This window comes from Melospiza georgiana, chromosome 2, assembly GCF_028018845.1.
Source record: "Melospiza georgiana isolate bMelGeo1 chromosome 2, bMelGeo1.pri, whole genome shotgun sequence".
NCBI lineage: Eukaryota > Metazoa > Chordata > Aves > Passeriformes > Passerellidae > Melospiza > Melospiza georgiana.
Window position 1 is genome coordinate 96331006 of NC_080431.1, and position 24027 is coordinate 96355032.

Genomic DNA, 24027 nt, shown 5'->3' on the forward strand with positions numbered 1-24027 from the left:
CCCACTTCCTGAAATGATGTTTGACCAGGTTAAGCATCATTTACCACTTGACAGATGGTTCCTTTTCTAGGTAGAAAATTGCTCACTTTTAAAATGCAGTAACTCGTGGGCTAAGTGGCATGTAACACTTTTGCTTTGTGTTATGGGAAATAAAATGGGTATTTTGATTTTTCTAGCCATAAGTGTTAGAATACTGTTAAATGAGTTATTTCTTGTGAAGTAGCACGTACTGTTTCATAGGGAGTAAAGCTCATGGCTTCATAGGAGTGGGAGGATAAGAGATAATTAAATCAAATATCTTAAAGGCCTGTAATATGGTCTCCTTATCAACCATACAATGACAAATACTTTGTATTCAAGATACTTGGAATGGAGCAGCGCAGGTAGAAAGTTTTATGAGTTGTTTGCTTTGAGAGTTACTTGTGGTACAAAGATCATGTTTCCTGTCTGATAGCTATAATAGCTATAATTTTGTGGTGTTTTTGTATACTGCAGTTCATATATGTCCTGTATCAGATTGTGTGAGGTGTTTTCTTAACATAAAAGCAGCATATGTTTGTGGTGGAGGGATAATGGGGGTGGAGGGTGGAGTGTCTTTTAATTCGGAGTATAAAGCAGGACAATACATTACCTGTAATTCACCCTCGAGGACACTGAGAAGAAATAGCAAGTCATCACGAGAGAGATCCTCTCTTTTCTTGACAGAACTTTTTTGGTTTTTCTCTGCCTTTGAACTTCTCAGGATGGTGCTGGCTCGCGATACATCGTCCTTCTCTTTCTGCTGTGTTTGTGCATTTCCTTTCCCACTGTAACCAACCTCTCCTTTGTGGTGGTCTTTTGCCCTCGGCTGGCTCAGCTTTGGTCTGGTTGGGCTTTCGGTGCTGTTAGTTCTGGAATGCATGGTTTATATCTCTGAAGCTGAAGGAAATTGGGGAGAAAAGTAATTGTTTTAGCTAACAGAGACTTTAAAACTACTACTATAATTGATGGGTGGGTATTATTCCCTCCAGAATGGTAATTCTCCTTCCACACAAGGCTATTTGTCATTTGACAAAAGCTGACATCCTTATGGAAACCAACAGGACTGGGCTGTGATCTTTACTGGATGTCTGTAGTGAAGTGAGTGTTTACTGGTCTTATGCCGTTGTAGCAATTCCCTCCTTGATACCTCAAAGGCATCTTTAGCAGCAGTGCTGGGTGCATCACTGCAGACCACATTTCCTGTTTTGTGACAAGGCCTACCTCACCTTTCAGGTAGATACTTATTATGATGAGGCAGATTTAGGCTCAGAAGCTTTTCACTAGGAAGATCTTTCTGTTCCACTTTAGTAGTGTTTTGTTTTCCTTTGTTTACCCAAGGGAGAGCACAAAAGCAGTCCCCTACTACTACAAGGTATGGAGGCTGCATTATGCATGTTTGACAAAATATAGGGACTAACAAACATCCAGACTGCAAGAAGTGAGCAGCAGTGTAAATGCTCCCTCCTCAGCACCATCACCACCAAAGCCAAACTACTTCTTTGCAGATTATGACTTGTCCACTCTTAAAACCATGCAGTATAAAACCTTGCTACTTCTTTAGTGCTTGAGTCCAGCACTCTAGAGGTATTAGTACCTGGTGAAAGGGAGACTTATCCTAACTAGGCCCCTTTGAAGTGCCACAGTTAAGGAAACATACTCTAATGCCTTTGCAGATAAATTACTAACACTGTGTAAATATTGATTAAACTCAGGAACTCATGTTTTGGTTATCACCACTCAGATTAAGGAATGAATGGATTATAGTCCACCTCTGCTGGAAAACTGTGGTCATGGATACCATCTAGCAAACAATAACCCAATAGTGTGATTCAAAGGTGAAATTCAGCATGTTCCAAACACAAATAAGGCACAATTTTTCTTATTAAACTGCCAAGCTAATTGCTGAAAAGTCCAGAAAATCATTATGGTCTATGATAGGCACTATATAATTTCTTGGCTGCTTTTTTTGCCTCAATTCTGTGGCTGATAAAATTCTTGGGGAGCTTCCTCCCCTACTCCCACCAGATTCTGACTAAATCTTAAACTCTGTGACTACACTCGTTAACTGTAGTAACTTTCCACTGAATGCTAAGAATGATTCCTTTTGTTGTTTTTCTGCAGGAACCGAGGAGGTGGAAGTAGCTTTTGGTTTATAAGAGATGACGTCTGAGAGTGGGGTGCATTGATCAGAAACATTACCAAAAAAGAAAGTGACATTTCCTATAACGTTGATTTGAAGCACTTATTAATAAGAAAAACTTGTTCCTCCAGGTCTCAGAAAACTAAGGTGTGTCAGATTTGCATGGCAGTGTGCTCTGGAAACTATTTTGTGAAGCATCAACAATGTCAGTTTAGGATGGGAGCTTACTCTAGTGCATGTAGGAAACCAAGAGTTGTTCATAGCAGGCTGGCAGCAATGTTAGCTGGTGATGAGTAGTTTTAGTTGGTGTTCAGCCTGTTTTTTTCAGTCAAATGCAGATGCTCTTTATTCACTGTGGTGTGTTTATTAGGATACTCACCTTTTGCCTCTTGCTTACAGATTGTTATTACTTGGGAAGAAGGCTGTTGGTTACCTTTGAGTGTGAGATGCTGGATGCCTACTTGGCTTTTGTGTGCAGTTAAAGGCTTATGCTTTTAAGTTCAAATGCAGGAGTAGTGAGCTCAATCAGGTAACCCGAATGTACTCTGAGCTTGTCTGTGGGCTTTGACACCACAAGCACAGGACACTATGAAATGCATAAATAGTCCAAGAAATCTCCTTCATGCATGCAAATTGCAGCAGTGGTATAAACTGGACATCAAGCTAGTATCAAACTTGTTGACAACCAATGTCAATATGACATTTCTTGTGGAAGGAAAGGGAAACCAGCATATCAGGAAGAGCCTCATAGCTTTTCAGTCTTTGGGACTGGGTGCACCTGGAAATCCTGAACTTGGAAAAATAGTCCAAGAAGGACATCCTCCCCTGCATTTACTCTTGCAGTTGTATGTATGTTGTTGGCTTCAAGGCCACATGCCACCCAGCATTCACAGCTGTAGAGAGTTACCTGTGACTCCCTTTCAGGTTTGTCATGCCTACTTCCTAATCAGGTAGATCAGTCCTTATTGCACTGGCTAAAGGCACTTGGTCCCTGGGAAGGCCAGCTGACTTGCCAGACAGGCTGTGCTCCTATAGAGAATGGCATCTCTTCAGTCTCTCTGGACGTAGTTTTTCTTTTTCTTGTTGAGAGCATTTGCGTACGCTTTACCTGTATTCTGTGCTTACCTTCCTGAATGCCAGTGCATACTACCAAATTTGCTAATGCAAATATTTATCCAATTAAGCAATTAATGTGAATTATTAGAGGTTGAAGTGAAATACTAGAAGTATACTTCAAGCACTTTTTATATGGTACTTGAATGTAGCTGACGAGAGGCACAAGCACTCTGGTGTTAGTAGCTTGCTTTATTAACATATTCTTCCTCAGTTCATTTATTTAAACTTTCTTAACTACCTGTACACTGACAGGCATTATTATTTATAGCATTGCTTGTCTACAGAAGGCTGTTAGTGCTAATGTGGTTGTCAGAGGAGGTAGGTATGAGTAACAGAACGGTAATTTAAAACTTTAAATGTACAATGTAACTGCTGGTCTAGCAAGCAAAGTGGGACCTCAGAAATGGACAAAATCAAACATCCCATTCACCTACCCTGAAACGCCTCACCACCTTCAAATTTTCAGACTCTCTAGATGTGCCACCACCTGAGGGATTCACCTTCAAAACACGCCTGACTTTTTGGACAGAACATCAGCTACTCATGCCCCCACATCATGGCACAAAACATAAAAAACATCCATTCTATTCCAGAGGGTTCTGGTTTTCTGCAATGCTGTTAGACCCCGGAATGACTCTAGTGAGACATTTAAGACAGAAGTAGCATAATTTGAAATTTTTCACCAGTGTGTTTTGGTGCATTGGGTTATTTTCTGTTTTGAGTGACTCTTTCCGTGTTCTTGAAGGGTGAATGAAAAGCAACGTTTTATTTTGTTGTTTTTTTTCCACAAGGTAAAAATGTAAATAGACCCATAAAATTTATGAGTATCATAAATGTTGTTTGTGGCACCCAAAACAGTGAGCCTGGATTCTCAAGATTAGACTAATGAGCGTAAAATTTGCCTTTTTGCATATCTGTCTCAAGCAACACTTACATTCTATAATGATGGCATCTGCGTACAAGAAAGGTAAGAAAAAAGTGTTCCTTCTTGTATCAGAGTTTGTCATTCGCAGAGGCTCTGTGATTTTTCCTGGAGAGTTGACTCCTGTGTCTTGTGGCAGACCTTTTATAGAAGTTAATTTAAGCCCTTTTTCTCTGTACCACCAGGAGGGATGACAATATAAGATGCTGTGGAATACAGTAAACAACAAGTGCTAAAAACAAATTGATTGTGTGTGCTTTGCATTTGTGATCTTTCATCTGTTTTGGCTCAATTACTAATCAGCAAGTATTGTAGCTATGTAAACAGAAGAGGCAAGGATATTTGCCAGCATTCTCATAGGATAAATTATGTACCATTGCTTGCATCAAAATTAAAAGAAGATTGAAAGGGAGCGTCCAGATCATGAAGTCACATCTCCTGAAATCACAGACTACTGTGCTGTGGGTACTTAACAGAGATTAGTTTTCTGTCATTGTGCTAATGGAATAGCCCAAAACCTGTGTTCTGCACTGTTGTGCTTTCCTTCTTGTTATGAGGTGCCAGTTTTACAGAAGATTTTGCATTGAAATTACAATGTGATGGTTCTCAAGCTCATCAGATGTGTGCAGCTTGGTAGGCCAGGTCCAGATTCTAAGAGGAATGACATTAGGTTACAGTGAAACACTCTGGTAAATCAAGTAATTGCAAGTTAGAGAGACTCAGCAAAGTTTGCATCTGTTCGTAGTTGTTCTTGTTCTTTTCTGTGTTTTAAAGATCTTGTTCATCTCTGAACTGAATGATGTCCTTCTGCAAATAAAGGAGACGTTTTTTCTTGGTGATGAATAAGCAATCTGAAGTGTCAAAATATACTTTCCTTAAGAGCCAGGTGACTTAAGGACCAAATGTTTCTATGATGTTAAGTCGGTCTCCACCCTCTCAATCATATTCTGAAGTAGAGGTTAAATTGCATATGTCTCTTTGGCAGCAGTGAATTAGCAGGTGGTTCTTAAATCCCTGCAACTTTTGTGGGAAGGACTGAAATATCCTTCAGAGATGGCTTCATCTTAGAGTTTTAAGAGATATTTTGGCATTTATTTTCACCTTTGGTGTTTTCCTTTTTAGTCAGTGATAGATTTATGAGCTAGCAAAATCCCTTACAGGACTACATATTCTATTAATCCCAGGGTGAGGACCCTGAATTGTTAAGAACTTGCTACTTCTTGCAAAAATCCATGACTAACCAAGGAATTACATTGCTCTGGTTTTATCATCCCTTAAAGGGCAGTGCTTGTGATTTGCTGAAATGGATAGGACTCCTCCCAACAGACTGACTTGTAAAAGGAGTTGAGATCTGATTGTTTGGCAAACCAATGTAATGGGAGAGTGCAGAGCACATGTCTTTTGGAAAGAAGTCTGCAGTCCTCTGCCCATCACTGTAACTGTGGACTGAGGCAAGAAGAAAAGGGGTCCCACAAAGGTTTGTCTTTTTCATCTCATGCAGTCCTGATGGGACCTTTAGGCCAGCAAATGCACCTACTGAACTGGGGTAGAACATGAAAAAGTCTTTTTAATAATTAGAATCCCAGGATATGGCCATTTCACACCATCACGGAGCCTTTTCTGGAACTGGTGCCTTCTGACAGAATGTGCTTAGGACATTTATTCTTTTCCTAAGTGAAATATATTGCTTTGTGGTAGATTTGCCCCACTTCCAAAGAAAATAGCCCTTCCTTTTGGGTAGACTGCATTAGTATTTTCCTGAAAACCATTTGAAGTGGCTTCTATCCAGAGGGATGTTCAGTTCAGAGGGGTGGTCTGTGCCATGACCAGCTGTCTCATTTGAGCTGTGCTCTAATTCTCAGTAGACCTTATGCTGTTTTGGTGCATAGGATGGTAATTTAGTGAAAAGAGACTCATTTAACAGGTTCTTCACTCAGGGAATGTGGGAAAATGTGTGTTTCACCCTGGCAGGGAGATGGCAAGATGAAGCCATTTTTCTGGGAAGACTGATGCAAGAGTGCTGTGTATCCTGGTGCATCTGTTGGCATGCAGAGTTGCAGGAAGTCAAGCAGCAGAAAGAAAATAAATTAGCAGCTTGTTTCCTCCCTCACAGGGTCTTGTCAAATTTTGGTCTTTGAACCCTTGGGGATCCTGCAAGTGCAGCAGTAACTCAAATGGGAAGAAAGTTTGGATTCAGCCAAGGATGTGAACACTCCCAGACAGGAAAAGTGTATGTGTGAGAACTGGATGTCATTTTTTTGCTGGTTGTGGTTTATGTTCATCTGACCATAAGCCAGATTGCTCATCCCTTGGCTACAGGGAGCCTCTTCTGAGACAGTAAGATGCCTTTTGAACAGTGTTAGAGTTGTCACGGTATCGTGGTAAAGGTACTGTGAGATTTCCACCATCTGCTGCCTCCTCCTCCTCCCCCTTCCCATCCTGTAGGGTTTTGCAGGATATGTTGTGAATGGGGTAGCTAAGATGTTCCCAGGTCCATTTTGCTTATGTGCAGCTTAGTCATCTTTAGAAGGCTGAGTCTGCATGGGAGGTTTTGACCAGGTTCTTTTGAAGGATATATCTGTATCACTTGCCTGTAATTTCATTATTGGTGTGTGAATTTGTGATCTGGTCTTCATTCTTGTAATGCCTCAAACTACAGATATATAGATAAACACACACATTCCCCCCCGCCCCCTCCACTGGATTTTGTGCCTGGAGAAAAGTAGAGAAAAGAACCTGTGCTATGTGACTAGTTATTGGTTTTGTGGCCTTGAGCTCAAGTTAAGCCCCTTCTGTAGAATAACTGATCTCAGTCCATGTCCTGCTAAGTCTTAGGTGGTGTTTGCCCACATATTTTGGCAGTTTAAAGCACACAATTCATGGTGCACAGCATGAAAGCTTTAACAAATTTGAAATTTTCACATTAGGAATATACTCCTGTTCACAGATGTCAAATTCTGTTTTAAATAGGATTCTTCAGATGGTTGGGTAATAGACCTCTTTGTGATGATCCATGAGAAAATCAAGAGTTTGAGCTCCTTGTTGCATTGCACAACATTTCTTTGGCAAACCTAGGTGTCTGTTTTGAAATTTGAAATGAAGGTTTGGATTCCACAAAGCTTCCAGCTCAGAAATCAGTACTTTAAAGCACAGACTGATTTTTTTTTTCCCCCTTCTCTCTAGTAATAATTTGAAACAACCTCTGCTAAACCCTCCTTTTCTCTCCTCCACAGGAATTCAGCTCTTCTAGTTTGTGGTCCAGCATTTTGCCAAGTTGATGGTAGTCTTGGAAGAGGACAGTATATTTATCACATTACAAGTGTACAGTTCCTGTAGCAAGTAGTTGAGACACAGTGGACATGCTGGATTTGTCTTCTCTGTGAGGTGCTACCCCTGCCATGAGGCCACAGTGTGAAGCCAAGCAGTGGGAGGACTCTGAAGTTGCAGTTGCACAAACCAAATATGTTTGGTTCCTCCTCAACCTTCTGAACCCATATTTTCATGGGTTCAGAAAGTTGAGGAGGAATCAAAAGTAAAATATATAGAATGTCTTTAGTGTTGTACTGCTGGGAATAGAGGGTGAAGGGGAATTTTACACAATTAGCTGAATGCCTCTGAGATTAATAGGGTTTGAGTGTTTGTTCTGAATGCTCACTTGGGTTCAGGCTTGTTTTATCTTTGCTTTTAAAGTAAAATGTTTCATACCTATTTTGTAATTAGACACTAATGGTGGATTATTTATAAGGATTAGTGCAAGAGAGATTTTTGGTGAAGAAATGCCGCTCTAATATCAGGTGTTAGAAAAGGTAAACTCTGCAATGCCATTCAATCTGCTTCTCTTGCTAAACAAAAAAAATGTGAATCTTGCACAATCTGTATGACATATTTTTATTATTAAAAAGAAATAAAATTCAGCTGCTCCAATTTCAATTATATAAATTTTCTTTCCAAGTATAGAATTTTCTCTTTGTATGAACATAAGAAATAGTTAACATAATTTAATACAATGTTTGTAGTTTAATGTTTATTAATATTTAATTTACTATTGAATTTAGTATTTATAACTATTATAAACATGGTTTAATATTTATTATTCAGCTGCTGTAATTTTGGCTCCAATGTATAATTGCTCTGTAATTACATCATTCCCTGAAGCAAAACCATGATACAGTGCTACTTGAAACAAAAATGCTCCTATCTTAGAAACAGTGTGTCTGAAGTTGTCCTTTTCCCTGAATATCTGGAAACTACCTGGACCATAGACATTTCTGTAGCTAGATTATTCAATGTTTCAGTTGATAATTTGTTTTTCCTTGCTGTGGTTATCTCTGAATTCCCTGCAGGCATCAGTTTCCCTGAAATTTGTAGAGATGTCAGTACCTTTTCCCCTCTCTCTGCCCTGTTTTGGACTGGCCTTGATTCGGGCTGGGACCCCTGGTTAGACATTGAACAAATGTGCAGCCTCCTTGCTGCAGAGAAACAAGCTCAGGCTATGCTTAGCAAGAATGCTCTGGGAACTTTGGTTGGCCCTTCCCAGATTCATCTGGCATGGAGACCTTCATGAAAGTGAAGGGTAGGATATTCAGACCTGTGAAACAATTAGGTTTTTGCATGCGTGACATGTTACTGTAAATCCCCCAGGCAATAGCTCAAGTGAGGTATTTTAGGATGCTAGAGGGAGTCTCCATCTGCTTGGTTTCAGTCTTGCATATTACACAAGGTAAAAACCCAAACCAAAATTGTCTTAAGTTTTGGGTTTCAGGATAGGCCAGAATTTTCTGTATGGGAAGTCATACCCCTTCTGTCTACTGAATGGTGGAGGCTTTTTGTTTTGAGGCGGTTTAAGGGTGGTTTTTTGCAAAAAAGCCAGGGTTTTTCCTGGCTTTTATGTTCTACAGGTTATCAATCTGATCTCATTCATATATTCATATCTCATTCTCACTCACTTTCACATGAGATCCATGTGCCTCTCAGGTCAAAACCTACACATTATACATATACTTAGATATTATAATACCTAATACAAAAGCTCCTGGCTTTTGCTTTCCCCCTCTCTTCTGAAACTCAGTAAATGTATTGTCTCAGCAATGGCATTAGTTTTGTGTAATGTTTTGGCAGAATTTAAAAACCAGGGAAAGTTTCTTACTGCACAAGTTCTCTCCTAAATGTTCCATGTGTTTGCTTAGGCACAGATGGGCCCTTTCTTCCCTGGCTTCAACATGATTTTGGTTAATGTAGGTTAACCTACAAAAGCAACAATTTTTGTCTTCCTGACAATATAGGTTAGATAATTGCCCAAACTTCTTTTGCTGCCCTCAGCAGACTGGATGCAGCCAAAATACCATCATTGTGTGGTAAGTCTATAAATATTTCAAGGTGAGTTTTGTGATAGCAGGTTAAAAAAAACAACTAAAAATCCCATTTTTGTAGTATTCTCTCTCACTTTCCAAAACATCCTGTCACTGCCAAAATGGGAATATTTAATGTTCTATTTTAATAATCTAAGAAGGATTTAACCACTATAAATTGAATATTTTTCTTCTCATGTTTTTAGCAGCATGACAGATCTCATTTTAGAGGAGATTCCGATGCAAAATTTGAATATATGTAAGAGAAGCTGGTAAGAATAAAAGGCAAAGGAAGTTTACTCAGCCTGGTGCCATTTTTACACCTCTGACTTCAGGGGTTAACTTCCCCTACAAATACACAGTTGCACACACCAGCACCATTCCAGTGGTTTTTACTGCAATGAGGTCCCACCTTTCTGACAGAAGGTAAATTTTCTCTGTCAAAGTGCTTGTGATAGTAATTTTCTGTGCCCTTCAACATGCTGGTAATGTGGTACAAGGTCACTTTGAAAAGCAGCCTATAATCACAATTCTTCAAAAAGAATCCAACTCCAGAAATACAACATTACAGTGTTATTAGCTAGAACAGCTGTGAGCAAAAGAAAAGGAAGAAAGCAGTGATAATTCTTGTATTTCAGTGTGTATATGTGTCTTCACACACATACATATGATATTTTAAATGATGTAGTCATGTACCAAGAGTGTATCTGTTTAATGCTCTCATGCTTGGTGCTCACAGCAAGTACAAAATAAGTGGCCTTTATAAGATACTTCTGTCAAAAGCCCCGAAAAATTCCATAAAGTTTTGAAGTATCTTGTTTTTGTTTTCAGTGAAAATGTATGGTTAATAAGCAAGGGTTATCTAGGATATATTATCTAGTGCAAGTTAATTTGTTACCCCACACTAATTGGTCTGGATATCTGAGACCAAAACTTCTTAACCCTTGCAGCCATCTCCATTTCCAATTTACTCATGGGGGTTTTTTTGCCTGCTTGGCAAAAAAAATTGCTTGTTTGTATGGAGTGCCCTGTATCCATGAGTGGTGAAATAAGAAGCAGAGGCTACAGTGAGAACTATGGAATAAAAATGTACACCATCAAAGTGCATATATGTTAATTTTCTTCAAGGGTATTTTTGACAAGCATAGATTTGTTGAGACATTTGTGTGGGAGTGTTCACCTCAGTGTTGCTTTTCTCCACACATGAAAATAAACCACAGACTTTTAAATATCCTGAGAAATATTTCTTCAAAGACAGATCAAAGGTCTTTACTAATGTCTGAGGAAGCTGCCTCTCTTGTGAACTCATGTCTATGGAGAGCTGGTTAAGACAATCAAGATCATGATTCCATTGATTTGATCATTTGCAGCCTGCTCTGAGAGGAGATGCCTTATTTGAAGAAGGAGGAGGTGGGGGAATCCACAGATGCTCCTAATTTTACCAAGAAAGTCATGAATAAAATAACTTTTAAAAGCCAACTCTGTTGGGTTTTCCCCTACAGTGGGTTGCTCTGCTTCAAACAGTTGTCTTAAACAGTGCATGTATAAGAGGATTGTGTAAGAATGAGTCAATTGACATTTTTTTATCAATTTTATCTGCTTTTGTGGCTATTGCGTTCAGTGAAATGTCCAGGTATGACTTTCACGTCACAGAAATTTTACATCTTTGTTTGCCTGTTTCTTTGGTTTGGTTTCATTTCTCTTTAGTTGTTTTGGGGTTTGGTTTTTTGCTTCTTGGTTTTGGTTTGATTTGTCCAAAAATCTCTTTCTATCAGAACAACACAGCACATATGAGCTAAGCTTTGAAAGTTTGTGAACTTCTCCCTAAGCTGGAATTCCCCACCTTTAGATAGCATTCAGGAAAATTTATTTTTATCCTTTAAGGCCCGGATTTTCTTTCTTGTCTATCTCTTATGTCTGTTTGCTTTGTGAACTGAATCTTTTATCATTCTGACCAATTTTTATAGGCTCTCTGATAGTAGAGAGCTCTTAACTCTTAGAAGTTGTTGAGAACAGTGTTTCTCTTTTGAAGCATTTTACTGGTTTTGTCATGCTGCCACAAGGCATCTGTGAGTTCTAGGCAGGACTTCAGGCTTGTATATAGACCTAGGGTTTCCAGGTTGGTTGGTAGGTTAGGGATTTTTTTGTTAGTTGTTGGTTTAAGCCAAACATTTTTAATACCCTCTCCACCAATGACTGTGTTCTACTGTTACCTAGAAATTGGAAAATAATATTTTGTTGGTTTATCTGATCATAAATGAAATAATTTAATTTTCTTTTTTTTGTAGATATTAGGGTTTTCTTTTAGCTGTGGACTGGATTTTTCTTGTATATCCTAAAGTTTTGATCTTCGTTACATTCTGTGATTTAGTACTTTGGAGCAATACCAAGGTTTTCTTTGTAGTCTATAATACAAAACTAGTGTGATGTGATATTGTTTATTTTTTCCTTGCTTCTTTTTTCATTTATGACAATACCTCAGTATGTAACAGCAGGCTAACATGTTTTTGTCTGACTGGAATAATTCTTAGCTGTACCAAAAATTGGCTCTGGCATTTTCCTCTTCTGGCTGCAGCTACAAAATAACAACACATGCATGGCCGTGGAAGATTCCTCAACTCACTTCCCATGCTCACATCCTCCATGTTTAATATTCAAGAGGAATAGTTGGCTAAATATCTGAAATATTTTTCCCAGGAGTTTAATGAAAATATTATCTCTCTCAGATCTCCAGTCCTCTCACTTTTCTATGCAGATTCCACCTTATTGTCTATGGAATATAGTGGGTTTAGGTTTGGGGCTTTGGTTTAGGAAGGGGATGAATGGCAGGAGTTCCCTCCTCAGCTCTGAGCTAGGAGTGATGGCTGGCACTGCCCTGTGTCCTGCTTATGCAGCTCCTCATGTGCTGCCATAAGACTCTTGTGATGCCTGTGGAGAAATTACAGGATTTTGGTAAGAATGCCCTGGGGTTACCAGGTCATCCTAAGAAATTTTGAAAACATTAATTCCTAGGCTTTGGTGGAAGTGGAAGTAAGTCTTGTGTTGGTCTTTGGAATCAAAACTCCTTTTTGTGACAGGAATATGTATTTCTGCTTTTTCTTGCTTTGGAGTATTTTTCTTTTGGGTTTTTTTTGTCTTCTTTTATTCTTTCTTTTTGTTCTTATTAACATCTAACCTATTGATCTTATGGCAGCAGGATATTTTAAGTTATCTACTACATGTTCACCTCCACACAAATGAACACACAGGAAATGTGAGCTTCTTTGTAGATTCTCAAGTCATCTTTATATTTTCTTCATTTTTTAATTTTTTTTCATTAAAATTGATTATTAGCTTAAATAAGTGGAAGTAAAATTACAGGGATGGCTTACATTTTTCTATACTGTTCATATTAATTAGTGACTGTGCCTGTATGTGCCTGACAGGAAAACATGAAAAGCACAGAATTTTAAAAGAAACTGTACACAGTGAAACTAATTTTTGTATGTTTTCACATTACATGTTTTACTAGCCATGACACACCTTATGATTTATTATAATGCCTTACAGTATTCCTGTAGGAATATGCCCTGCTCTGATGATGCAACTTTGGAAAATGCAATGAAAACACACTGGAAACCTCAGCTTTCTAATAGCAAGTTTCTTGTGAGCAGTGAAGTTAAAATACCTCCTCCCAGTATAAAGGAAGTAGGGCACAGGTCAGTGAGCCAGGTAAATGTCCCTCCTCTCTGTCACTTGCTGTGCTTTCTTCTTCTTTTTCCCCCATACTGGCAGTTTGGTCTTTAGGCCATCACCTGTGTTTTAATGTAGGGCAGGTAGAGAAAACCCCTGTCCTCCTTTCATTGCTCCACAAGCACCCACAGTTTTGCCACAGGAGGTGCACACAAAAAGGCAAAAGTTGTGGATTTTGTGGCTGAAGCTGTGGCTTCATCCTGGTTTTGATGATAGTGTAGCTGAGTCCTTGGGGAAGGGCAAGGTGTGTGATGTAGAGCACATACTGTTGTTTGTTCCTATCTTGGTTTTCCACTTGCTCAAATAAAATGTGTCTCTGGCCAGCTGCTAGCTCAGTGGCCAGTGAGAGTGCAGGAAACAGATCTTGCTGATCTAAGTGAGAGCATCTATGACCATTTTGCAAAGTCTGATTTTCAGAGAGGTCTGAAAGGAACACCAAGGTCTGGATGCCTTCTTCCTCATCCCCACCCCTCTAAAGGCCTCTCTGGAAAGCCCACTGGAAACATCTGCTTATCCTTGTGGAAGAATGGTACATTAAATAAAAGCACAATCTTTGTATTGCCCATCTTAATTGCTGGGCACCAGTTATCCTACATTTTGGTGTGGCTTTGTTACATGTGTGTTGGTGCTGTAGACGTGCAGAAAGCTTGTCCACCAGCCTCTGATGGCCAGTGACAAACAGTGTGGAGCAAGGTGGGACCTGGGGGACACAGCAGGGACCCTCCTCCTGCCTGCAATTGTAATAACAACTCTGGGGAAGGAACTGCTCCCTGAGCAGCAGTTACCATAAGTGGGGTGATCTGTCAGGAGAGCCATGTTGGAAATTGCTTTTTTGGTCTATTATAGAACATTTCTGCTGGTGTTTTCCTGGCAGCTGAGAAGTCTACAGTTCTTTAGGTGTGTTGAGGAGGGCATGAACAGGTGACTCCAAATGTTTGCATTTAACATGCAAGTCCTTCCTGCTGAAGCAGTGAGTCATATCCTGCAGGCACAGATCCTTAACTTGCTGCTAAGCAAGACTTCGCCAAAATTATTTTATCAGAAGCTTAATATTTAGCTCCTGAGAGCACTGTACGTCTTCTGCACATAAATAATGCTAATTTGTTATACATTAAACCAGTGGGATAATGCCGCTTCTGACAGTGCCTGTGCACCTCATCATCTGAACATTCAGGCATCTCTCCTATAGATATAGTACATATATATATAGAGAGAGAGAGAGAGAGAAGATACTAACTTGTAAGAAACTTCTGACTTGTAAGTTTGTTTGTGAACATTTGCTTTGTGTGAAAAAAAGAAGATCAATTCTGAAGTGGACACCCCTTCCCCCTTTTGATTACTGGGTGGTTAAAGAGTCATTTTAATGCACATTTTAATGTATTTGTCCATATGTTCCCATGCATTAATAGTAATTGATGTTCTTTCTCTAAGAGGATAATTTTTTCATAGTGCTCTGTTCAAATCAGTTCTGTTTGAGTGAATGTGTATTTAGAAAGTGTTAACAGTAGAGTGATTTACCTTGATTAAGATGACACACAGCATTGAGTAGCTAAATGTTCCTGTATGTGCAAGCAGTTCCATTTGAGCAACAATCACAGATCCTAGTACTTCTCTGACACCAAAATTTAAGTTAAATTTCCAGAGGTAAAATAAAGGTAAGGCTTTTAAATGAAAGGCCAGAGAATCTGTCCAGTATCATTTAATACCAAATATCCAGTAAAAATCAGAGTGCACATGGTGGGATTCTGCAAGCTTTCCTTTTTTTTCCCAAAAAAGTCTGTGGGGCTGCATGTGCAAGATTGGATTACAGGGTTAGGGACTGTATTTTGTGACTCTTACTGCTCCTATAACTCTAAGTACATGTATTTCCTTTAAGTGTAGTCTGGACAGTCTCAAAATGTAGCTTTTTAAAGGTCTCTTGTTAACACAAACATTTATTAATTAAAGAAACAAGTGTACAAACAGTAAGATGTTTAAGTTTTGAGAGGGGAAGGTTCATAGGTTCATTCATAACTGAGAAGTAAACTGTCTGGTTTGGTTTTTAGGGATAGAATTGAAGGAAAAATGCAGAAGAAATGCTTGTATATGATAAATATGGTGTAGATTGTGGCTTTTAACACCAGCCTTAATAATGTCAGGAATACTGTTCATCATAATTTTCTGGTTTTGCATGAGCTTAAGACAAATTATGTAGGTTTATCCTCAGAGCATTTACATAGTGAGATTGATTAGGTCATAGTTTCAGCTTTGTGCAAATTAGAGCTGTTGAAATTTACCCATCTCTTAAACATTAGTGATTTGTTTAAAATATAAGTGGTGACAGATAAAGGCTTCAACAGTAAATACTAGTGCTTCTTGTTTCTAGAAATAGAGTTAAATTGGAATCAGTTGCTCTCCTATGAATTAAGTAAAATCCAGTCTTTTTGGGATAAAATGAAAGTAGCCTTTTGCAAATGTACATTCTAGATTTAGTTTTGCATTATTTGAATACGATATATACAGCTTCTTAATGTCCTGCTAGGTCCTGGATAGGGTTCCCAAATGCCCCTGAAAAAATTGACAAGAGTGATCGTTCAGAAACCTGATCATCTTTACCTTACTGCATCTTCATTGTGCCTTTCAAAATGAAGTTGTTGCTAAGGAGATATTGCAATGCACTGCATTTCTTTGGGATCTGAACAGTGAAGAAGCCTTACTGCAAATTCTTGTTCTTAGGGTTCTTCAAATGTCTGTTAAGCCAGTGTTATCCCAACTGATATCCTTTATGTTCTGTGATCAACAGAGTTTGTCAGAGATGTGGGGTTTTAAGATACAATTCAGTTTAGCAAGCAGAACTTGATCCTAAATGATTACCATTGTTCAGGGCCTGTAAAAATAGTTTGGAGGCTTAGTCACTACTGCAGTAATAAATGTAGTGAGCAAGCTTTGTAAAAAATATTAAGATCAGTATCCCATGAATCTCTACAGGCCACCTGTGCAAGACATAACCCTGTGGAGATTTAAGGCTGCCTTCCCAAAGGGCCTGTAGGACACTTGTAAGGCACAGCTTTGTGGAATTTGCAGCTGCATCGATAGGCATGGACCCTGGTCATCTGCTCCCTGGCCTGGCAGGTCCAGCAAAGGCAGCTTTTGGTCACTGTCCAGCTGCTGGAGCAGCGGTGTTTGCCACGGGTTCCTCAGGTTCCTGGTGTGCTCCCCACCCCAGCCATCTCCAGCTTTGCTGCTGTGCCCACAGAGCTCCTCTGCACCTGGGCACTGGGGACAGCAGTGTGGCTTGGGAGCATGAAGGGACAGAAGGGAGGGAGGAAAGAAGCTCTTGACAAAACACATCTGACACTTTTGGGGGAGTGGCCATGTCATCAATGTTGGAGTGTCATTGTTATGGTTGTGTCAGGGAAGTTGTGCATGCAGGGTGAACTGGACAGAGCATCTGGAAAGCTCTGAATAACTCTGTGCCCTGTTGTGGGACACAAATAAAGCTCATATGTATTTACATATGTATTTTACATATATATATTTACATATGTAACATTACCTGTCTCTAAAACTATGTAGGCATACATGTTCTCAAACTCACTCCACTGTGAGGAAGTGTAATGGCTGAGACTGTGATGCCTTGTAAAAAAAGGATGACTCTATGTCCACAATCAGATCACTTAACAGAAATGCTTCTGCAGGAAGGTTTTTCACACTGGCTTTGCATATGTACCTAGCCTATCTGGCTGTAGGCGGTGAAGGGATGGAGTTGGTGTTCAGAGGGCACTTCCACAATTCCAAAGGTGGAGTCCCACTTGGGAGAAGCCCCGATTTCTTCATGAGGTGTAGCAGCAGATTGGTTGGTTAAGTACCTAAACTCTGAAGTATGAAAGTGTCTTTCCTTCCCTGTTTTGCACTCTTCCTCCTCAAAAGAATGTGTTGCTTCTCAGAATTCTTGAGCTTCTTGTTCAGTGCAACATACCAGAGTTTGCCTTGCTTAAGAATTGTCAGAATTGTAGCAGGAAAATTGTGAAAATAGATTACTTATCAGCCTATTTAATTAAGTACTTCTATCTCTAAGAAAAAGTCCTGAGGCAACTGATACTCAGCAAAGAGGGCTTGTGGGCGATTCACTGTCATTGTTCTGGGAGTACTTCACCTTGGTCTCTAGCAATGCTCAGAAACCAGAGAGCTTAACACAGCAGGTGAGCTAAACCAGAAGGCATCATTATGCCTTTGTGCAAACATATTTTGGTATGGGATGCAGTTGATTCCCTATCTTCACAAAATGTAAAGTTGCACCAGACTACCTATGTTCTTATATCCTGTGACAAGCAGACCGTGACTGCTCAAATAGGAAAGAAAATGTTCAAGAGACATGTGATTTAGAACTCAGACATGCTAAGCAGTATCCATGAAGTAAATGGAAATAGTTACTTGCTCCTAGCATGCTGATGGGGGACACTCAGTGGATTGGTTTGCCACAGAGCTGAAACAAAGTGAAGTATTTGGTGTACAGCATGTAGCTAAAGCCCCGAGGTGAGCGCCACAGGATACAGCAGGGGTGTCAGTGCTTTCATTGAGGAGATCTACAGAGGAATGGTTTAGTTGTGGTAGTTCAGAAGGATGTTCTGAAGGCAGCTTAAATCCTTAAGTGACAGCTGAGAGCATGCTAGGAGAAGGATCACTCCCACTGCTGTCTTTCTGGAAACCTCTGCTTTTGGCCACTGTCAGAAAGGTTCTTGAACTAGAAAATCCTCTGGTTTTCCTGATGCATTTTTCCTGCAGCACAGGTAAGACTCCAGACTATTAGTTCTCCAGCACCTTTTAAAGCTAGATAGAGAAATACACTTTGTAGCAATCCACTAATGATATGCACTAGGGAGTCAGGCTAACTTTGCCCATGCAATGCTTTATAAATTAGGAGTTAACTGCTGTCACGAGTCATTATTTCCATTGAGAACAGTGATTCATCTTTCCATGAGTACTCAACAGATGTCTCAGTGGGAATGAAATTTTAGCTCTGTCACCATTCTGTAGGAGAAAATACATATAGGAACAGGACATTGTGTGGATACATGTGTTTTCTGTTGAACTGGGTTGTCTAAGAACTTCTATCTCAAGTGTTTTGAGCAAATTTAGTATTTATTTGACCATGATTAGCTTCAGAATGGTAGTTGTGGAGGAGAAGGCTTGCTCTTATGGGCAGTGCAGCCTCTCAAATGTGCCTCAGTCCTGATTAGAAAACCCAGATTTTAGCTGCTCTAACAGCTACTGGGGATGGCTTTCCAATCAGTGTTTTACCTGACATACATTTCTCCTCTATTCCTTTCAAATGTCTGGTGAAAATTTGTCTTTTCTTATATTGCTCATCAGAACGGTCTATTAGAGATGTTACTTATATTGGAAAAGCCTCTTGGGTAAGAGCTAACCATACTAGATATGCCTTCTGCATTACTGTAACTGTGAAAATTTAGAAAGAATAACCATCTGGAGAACACAATTTCAGGATCTATAAATCCAGCATATCACAAGTTACCTTGCACTTCATTTGTGTCCCTGTGTTGAAATTTTTGTTTTTATTTTTTGCTTCAGCTGTCTTTTTAATACTCCGTATACAAACTTAGTAGGGGAGTTAGATGGAATTTGAAAAAATCTGAATTCAAATGCCACTGTTTTACAAAGAAAATAAATATGCTACTGAACAGCATCTGTATTAAGTTGGGGTAACTGTGTACATATTTTCAAGTATTGTGTTTCTTGTGAAGAGATGTCTATCAAGGTTAAATCAAAGGGCAGCTTTTTGAGAAGGCTTTGAAACTGTGCACCATGACAGGACACAGGACTTTGATCTATTTAGTTTTAAGAACCTTGTCACAGTATTTGTCCCAAATCCTAGTCTTCAGGAGCCAAGACATTGACATTCTTAGGAGAATCACTCTTGCAAGTGTAGAGTCCTAAGCTTTGTGCAACCACAGAAGTCAGAGGAACGCTGTGAGAATGTTATCAATCATTTTTTTCTTTTGGTGCTTCCTGCAGTGCACTATGGTTTAGACAATGATTGTGGTAAGAGGCTTTTAAATTGATGTAAAGACCAAGGTGATTTGACATGTTTTTTAATCAAGTGTTTATTAGTTGAAATAATCTTGGGTGTGTTTTGGCATAGTTTATGTTGGAGTGGGAAATTGAATCATTGTCAGAAGTCTGTGTATCTTTGAGCATGTTAAGCTGAAGTTACCAAATAGAACTGTGGGAGGCTTTTGGCTTGTGCTTAGTGAGTATAAACCAAAGCTCCTACCTTGCTGCCTCAAGAGCCACAAAAATGCTAATCAAAGTCAGAGATGCAAGAAAAAAAATGTATTCCATATAGCCTGTCTACTTGCCAGTACTAGCTTTTCCCTTAAGTTACTTTCCACTATTTTGTTCCATCTAGTTTAAGGTATTACAAGGGACGAGACTTCCTCTGCAGTCCTGTGGAAATTATTTCACAGTCCTCATAAGACTTTGTGATTTTTTTTTTTCCTTATTTATATTTCCTGGTTATTATATTTCCAGAGTAGAATCCACACCAAAACTGTCAGGGGTTGCTTTCCTGTTAGTTTTGGCAAAATCATTCAAGTTTCCTTCTTGCTCCTGTCTGCTTTTGTTCAACTGAATGAACCAGTGAACATTCTCATGCCTCAAACTACAAGTCTTTTAGGATAGGTGATACTTTGCTGAGGGCTGCTGTGAACATTCTAAATCAACCTGCATGTATTAGGTAAAGCAGCTGGAGCTCTCGGAGGTTCTTTTTTTGCATTTTCTTTTGTTTCTCTCAGGTGTTCACACAAAGCCTTCCTAAATGGTTTCCCACGTTCTCCTCACTTCCACCCCTCTCCCCTTTAACTTGAGGGTACTTGTGCATAAGCCTCACAATAGGATTATGGAATGGCCAATTGCAGGCAGTTAAAGCTACACTAAGATGAAGTCAATGATTTATCAGTAAGCAAAAGCTAAAATTAATTATGTAACCTGCCTGTAAGATTGGGCAATGGTTCCCCATTTCATCAAAGATAATTTGTCCCCAAAGAACATGTTGCTGGTATTTGGACTGTTGGGTACCCAGGACAAATTAATTTGAATTGTTGTATGAGTCTCAAGGAACATGTGAGCTTTTGCAATTGTTTCAAAACCCCAAAATATAGTATGGTCTATTATAATTCCTTTTGTTCCTTCTATTTTATCTCTCAATTATGTATAATAAAATTAAATACATATTTACTCTGATTATTGTGACTAAATTCATCAGGAATGTTGTGATAGGACAAGGAACATTCATTTGAATGTTATTTGCTTCCTAAGCATTTGTACATTTAGAGCCAAGTGAATTTATTGGAAATTGCTTACTTTTTCATTCTTTGTTTTTCTTGGTTTACTGAGCTATTTTCTTGTGTGTGGACTTGCTTCTCAGCTTTTAACTCGAGCTGCTGTACACAACAAGGTGCACAGTGGCAGCTCCTTCTTGAAAAGTTGCCATTTGGAAGGCAGCATGGAGATTGTCCTGCAGACCTGCATGCACATGTATAACACATTGCATGTGGGTACGCCCTGCCTCAGGTGGGAACAGAAGCTGCCAGAGGCACACAGAGACTTTTGTAACACAGAATCAGTTTTGTGAAATATTTGGTTTTAAATCTTTTTCTCCCCCCAAGTCGAGTTTGTAACTTTCTTAGATGTGTTGTAAATTCTGAAGTGTTTCACAGTCTGATACTAGATGAGCTAAGTCATGTGCTGCCAAAACCCTGCAAAGTGTGAGCAGTATGGAACTAGGGAGGAATGCTGGTCTTTTAAGACTATGCCAGCATTAATATTGTAACTAAATTATGGTTTAAATCACAAAGTCATCACAGTATTATTGGAAAAAAGATGCAAACTAGGATCACTCACATAAAGGAGAGAGATGTGTGCAACACCTGTAAAAACAGTGAGAAAGGAAAGTAAGATGCTTTGGGTATCTCTCTTATCAGGATATTTGTGCTGCATGATCACAGTCTCTCACCAGTCTTACAGTGGAGCATTTTTAACACATACTCTGCACTCCTAGTTGCTGTTCCCTCAGAGCCTTTTCTGGTGCCTGAATTGGAGAGATTGTGGTGTGGAGCTCTTATCATCTCCCCCACAGCTCTTACACAATGTGTGGAAAAGCAACAAAGCAGAGAAACTTGGGTTTGGTGACATGGCAAGTTTGGATCATCTTAAAGCTGCTCCAAGGGAAGCCCAGGCCAGTGCAGTTCAGGAAACTGACAGCAAGTAAATTTACTTGAGTGGAACTTAAAAATAATTAAACACATAAACTTTTATACAAGTAAAGCTTTTATGCCAGATACCATGCTGCATCTTTGTGGCTCTGTCTGCCCTCCCACAGCCAGTGGAACCGTGGGTGCAGATTTTGGCTTGTTTAATGGAAATATAGGCATGATTGATACAGATCAAATCAATTCTTGCTACTGAGAGATTAATTCATGCACTGAGCTCATCCTAGTGATTGTGTGAATGCTGCTTCCTATACAAATTTAAAAGGTTTCTGACACCCAGCCTGACCTGAGACAGCTAGTTTTAAAACATCAGGAAGTTTTGTGAAAGTATTGGGCATGGAAGTTTGTTGTGTAACCCTATAACTAAGTTCTGTGCAAATTCAGAGTTCTCTTTGCTGCTTATACAATTTTAGTGCAGCTTTATTGGTGCTACTGAGCAAATGGACTGTTATTTGTTGAAAGTCAGCCAAGTGGCTCTCTGTGGGAGAATGCTGATAAACCTGACTATTTTAAACCTGGGTGTCTCTCTGCTGTTTTTCAAACTCAGTATGTCTCTTCCTTCTGTATATATCATGTTGTCTTGCCTCCCCATCCCTGGCTGCCACAAAGGTGGTAACATTTCTTAAGTTCTCATCCCTCCTCATGATCTTGCTCATTTTTGCTCACCTGAAAAGCTCAGTCTTTTACTTCCCTCCGTTAAACCCTTTGAGACTATTCAGCACCCTGAAAGTCATTATTCTTCCAGTATTCCTACAAGACTTCAATGTGTGTTTTGGTGAGGCAGTTAAGGAGTTAAATGCTTGTGGAGTTCCAAAGAAATGCTGGACAGCTGCTGTAAAGTATTGCTACAAATCCTAGCTGACCTCATTCTTGTCAGACAACAGTGATAATATCCAAAAACGGGTGCAAGACAGGAAGTGTTTCAGGAAGGTGTGTGTTTCATGCAAAGACATCAGAAGTATGCTTTCTCCTGGGGCCACTTACCATAAGATCCATATTAATTTAAATGAAACGGTGAAATTCCAGGCTATGTTTACAGAAACATCATTTCAGTCCAGAAAAAACATTGTCTGTTGCTCTAATGTGCAAATGGGAAAAGCAATTGTGGTAACCACTGTATGTATTTAATATAATGATATTACTGGCTGGATGAACCTACCTGTTAAACATATGAGGACTTCACATCATTTTTGATAGTTTTGTCTACTATTTTAAGGGGTATCTTTGACTTGAAAAAGTGGTAAAACACAAATACAAGTCTACTTACATTTTCTCATTTAGTTTATGCTCAAAGACTGATTTGATATCTAATGTGCTTTTCACTAATTTAATTGAGTTCCTTAGTAAGCAGAACAAAATCTCATTTTTCCCCTAATGCATTCTCTGACTTATTATTTAAAAGAATTAGCTTTAAAAGATTTAACATTTTTCACCAGTCAGTCTACCAAGTTATCTGCAAAAAGTGTCCTGTATATACAGGTTCTTATTATTTTCATTGTACTGAAAAGTTCAGAGATGAGAAAGCTTGTATTTTATTTATATTTTTCAGAAGTACCTACATAAAAGCATGCAAATAAAAATAATTCCTACCAGTTCAGAGCTCTTCTGCTGATAGTTAGGGATATTTTCCCTAAATTTCCTCTTAGTTGTCTCCAGAATTGTGTCTCTTATAGTATGAATCTGCAGTGGAAATAAAAAATAAATTATTATTTTTAAACAAGCATAAGTAAATAGTGCTTGAGAGGTTTTTTCTTTAGATTGCAGAATTTCTCATTTCAGCATTAGCTTGATAAAATTTTATAAAATAATTTATTAAGAGTTGGACTTGATCCTGGAAAGATTCTACCGCTTAAAATGTTGCACATGAATAATATGATTAACTGAAATAAGGTCTAGCAGATGCTTCTAGGAGTATTAAAATAAAGCACTGCTATTTAGCCTCTGCTCTTTGTTTCATTGAAAAACTTGTTTCTTCTGTACTTTTTTCCTATATTCTTCTGTAGTTTAAAAAAATATTAATTTATGTTGGTAGGGAGTGAACACATTCGAGCTGCTGGAACTCATGTAGTAATTTCCTCTTTGGGAATTGGCCTGTTTGTGAAGCTGGGTCACTGACCTTGAAGGGCCCTTTGAAGTGCAGCTCATGGCCAGGGACCATGGGGATGCTGAATGGAATAATAGCAGAGGTTGGGATTTTTTTATAGAGATGTGACCTGGGAACTCAGGTGAGGTGCATGAGGAGATAAAGGCAGGCTGGGGGATGGAAGACCTGAGTGCAAACCTCAGCCCTGCTGCCTGCTGAGGAATGAAACAAGTGTGATCTGTGTTTTTAGAAAATGATCCAAGGATGTAACAGCAAAGAAAGGGAAGGAAAATGGGATCATTTAGATACAGGAAGACATTTTTTTTGTTGTTTGCTGGTATCAGCTCATTTGATATACACACACAGTTGTTTCAAACTGAATTATATTTTAGATT

General features: G+C 39.1%; 2 protein-coding genes across 3 annotated transcripts in view; one reads left to right on the top strand and one right to left on the bottom strand.

Annotated features, from left to right (window-relative positions):
• CMSS1 (cms1 ribosomal small subunit homolog) overlaps positions 1 to 24027 on the top strand; it is a 223568-nt gene that overhangs the window by 80933 nt on the left and 118608 nt on the right. The gene's annotated exons all lie outside the window — the stretch shown is intronic.
• Positions 1 to 24027, bottom strand: part of FILIP1L (filamin A interacting protein 1 like) — a 189090-nt gene that overhangs the window by 79199 nt on the left and 85864 nt on the right. The window contains exons 3-4 of the mRNA XM_058043488.1: positions 23140 to 23229; positions 632 to 918 (exon numbers count right to left, since the gene is read on the bottom strand). Coding sequence (XP_057899471.1) covers positions 632 to 901 — 270 coding nt within the window. The 5' untranslated portion in view covers positions 902 to 918; positions 23140 to 23229. The remainder of the gene's footprint in view (positions 1 to 631; positions 919 to 23139; positions 23230 to 24027) is intronic.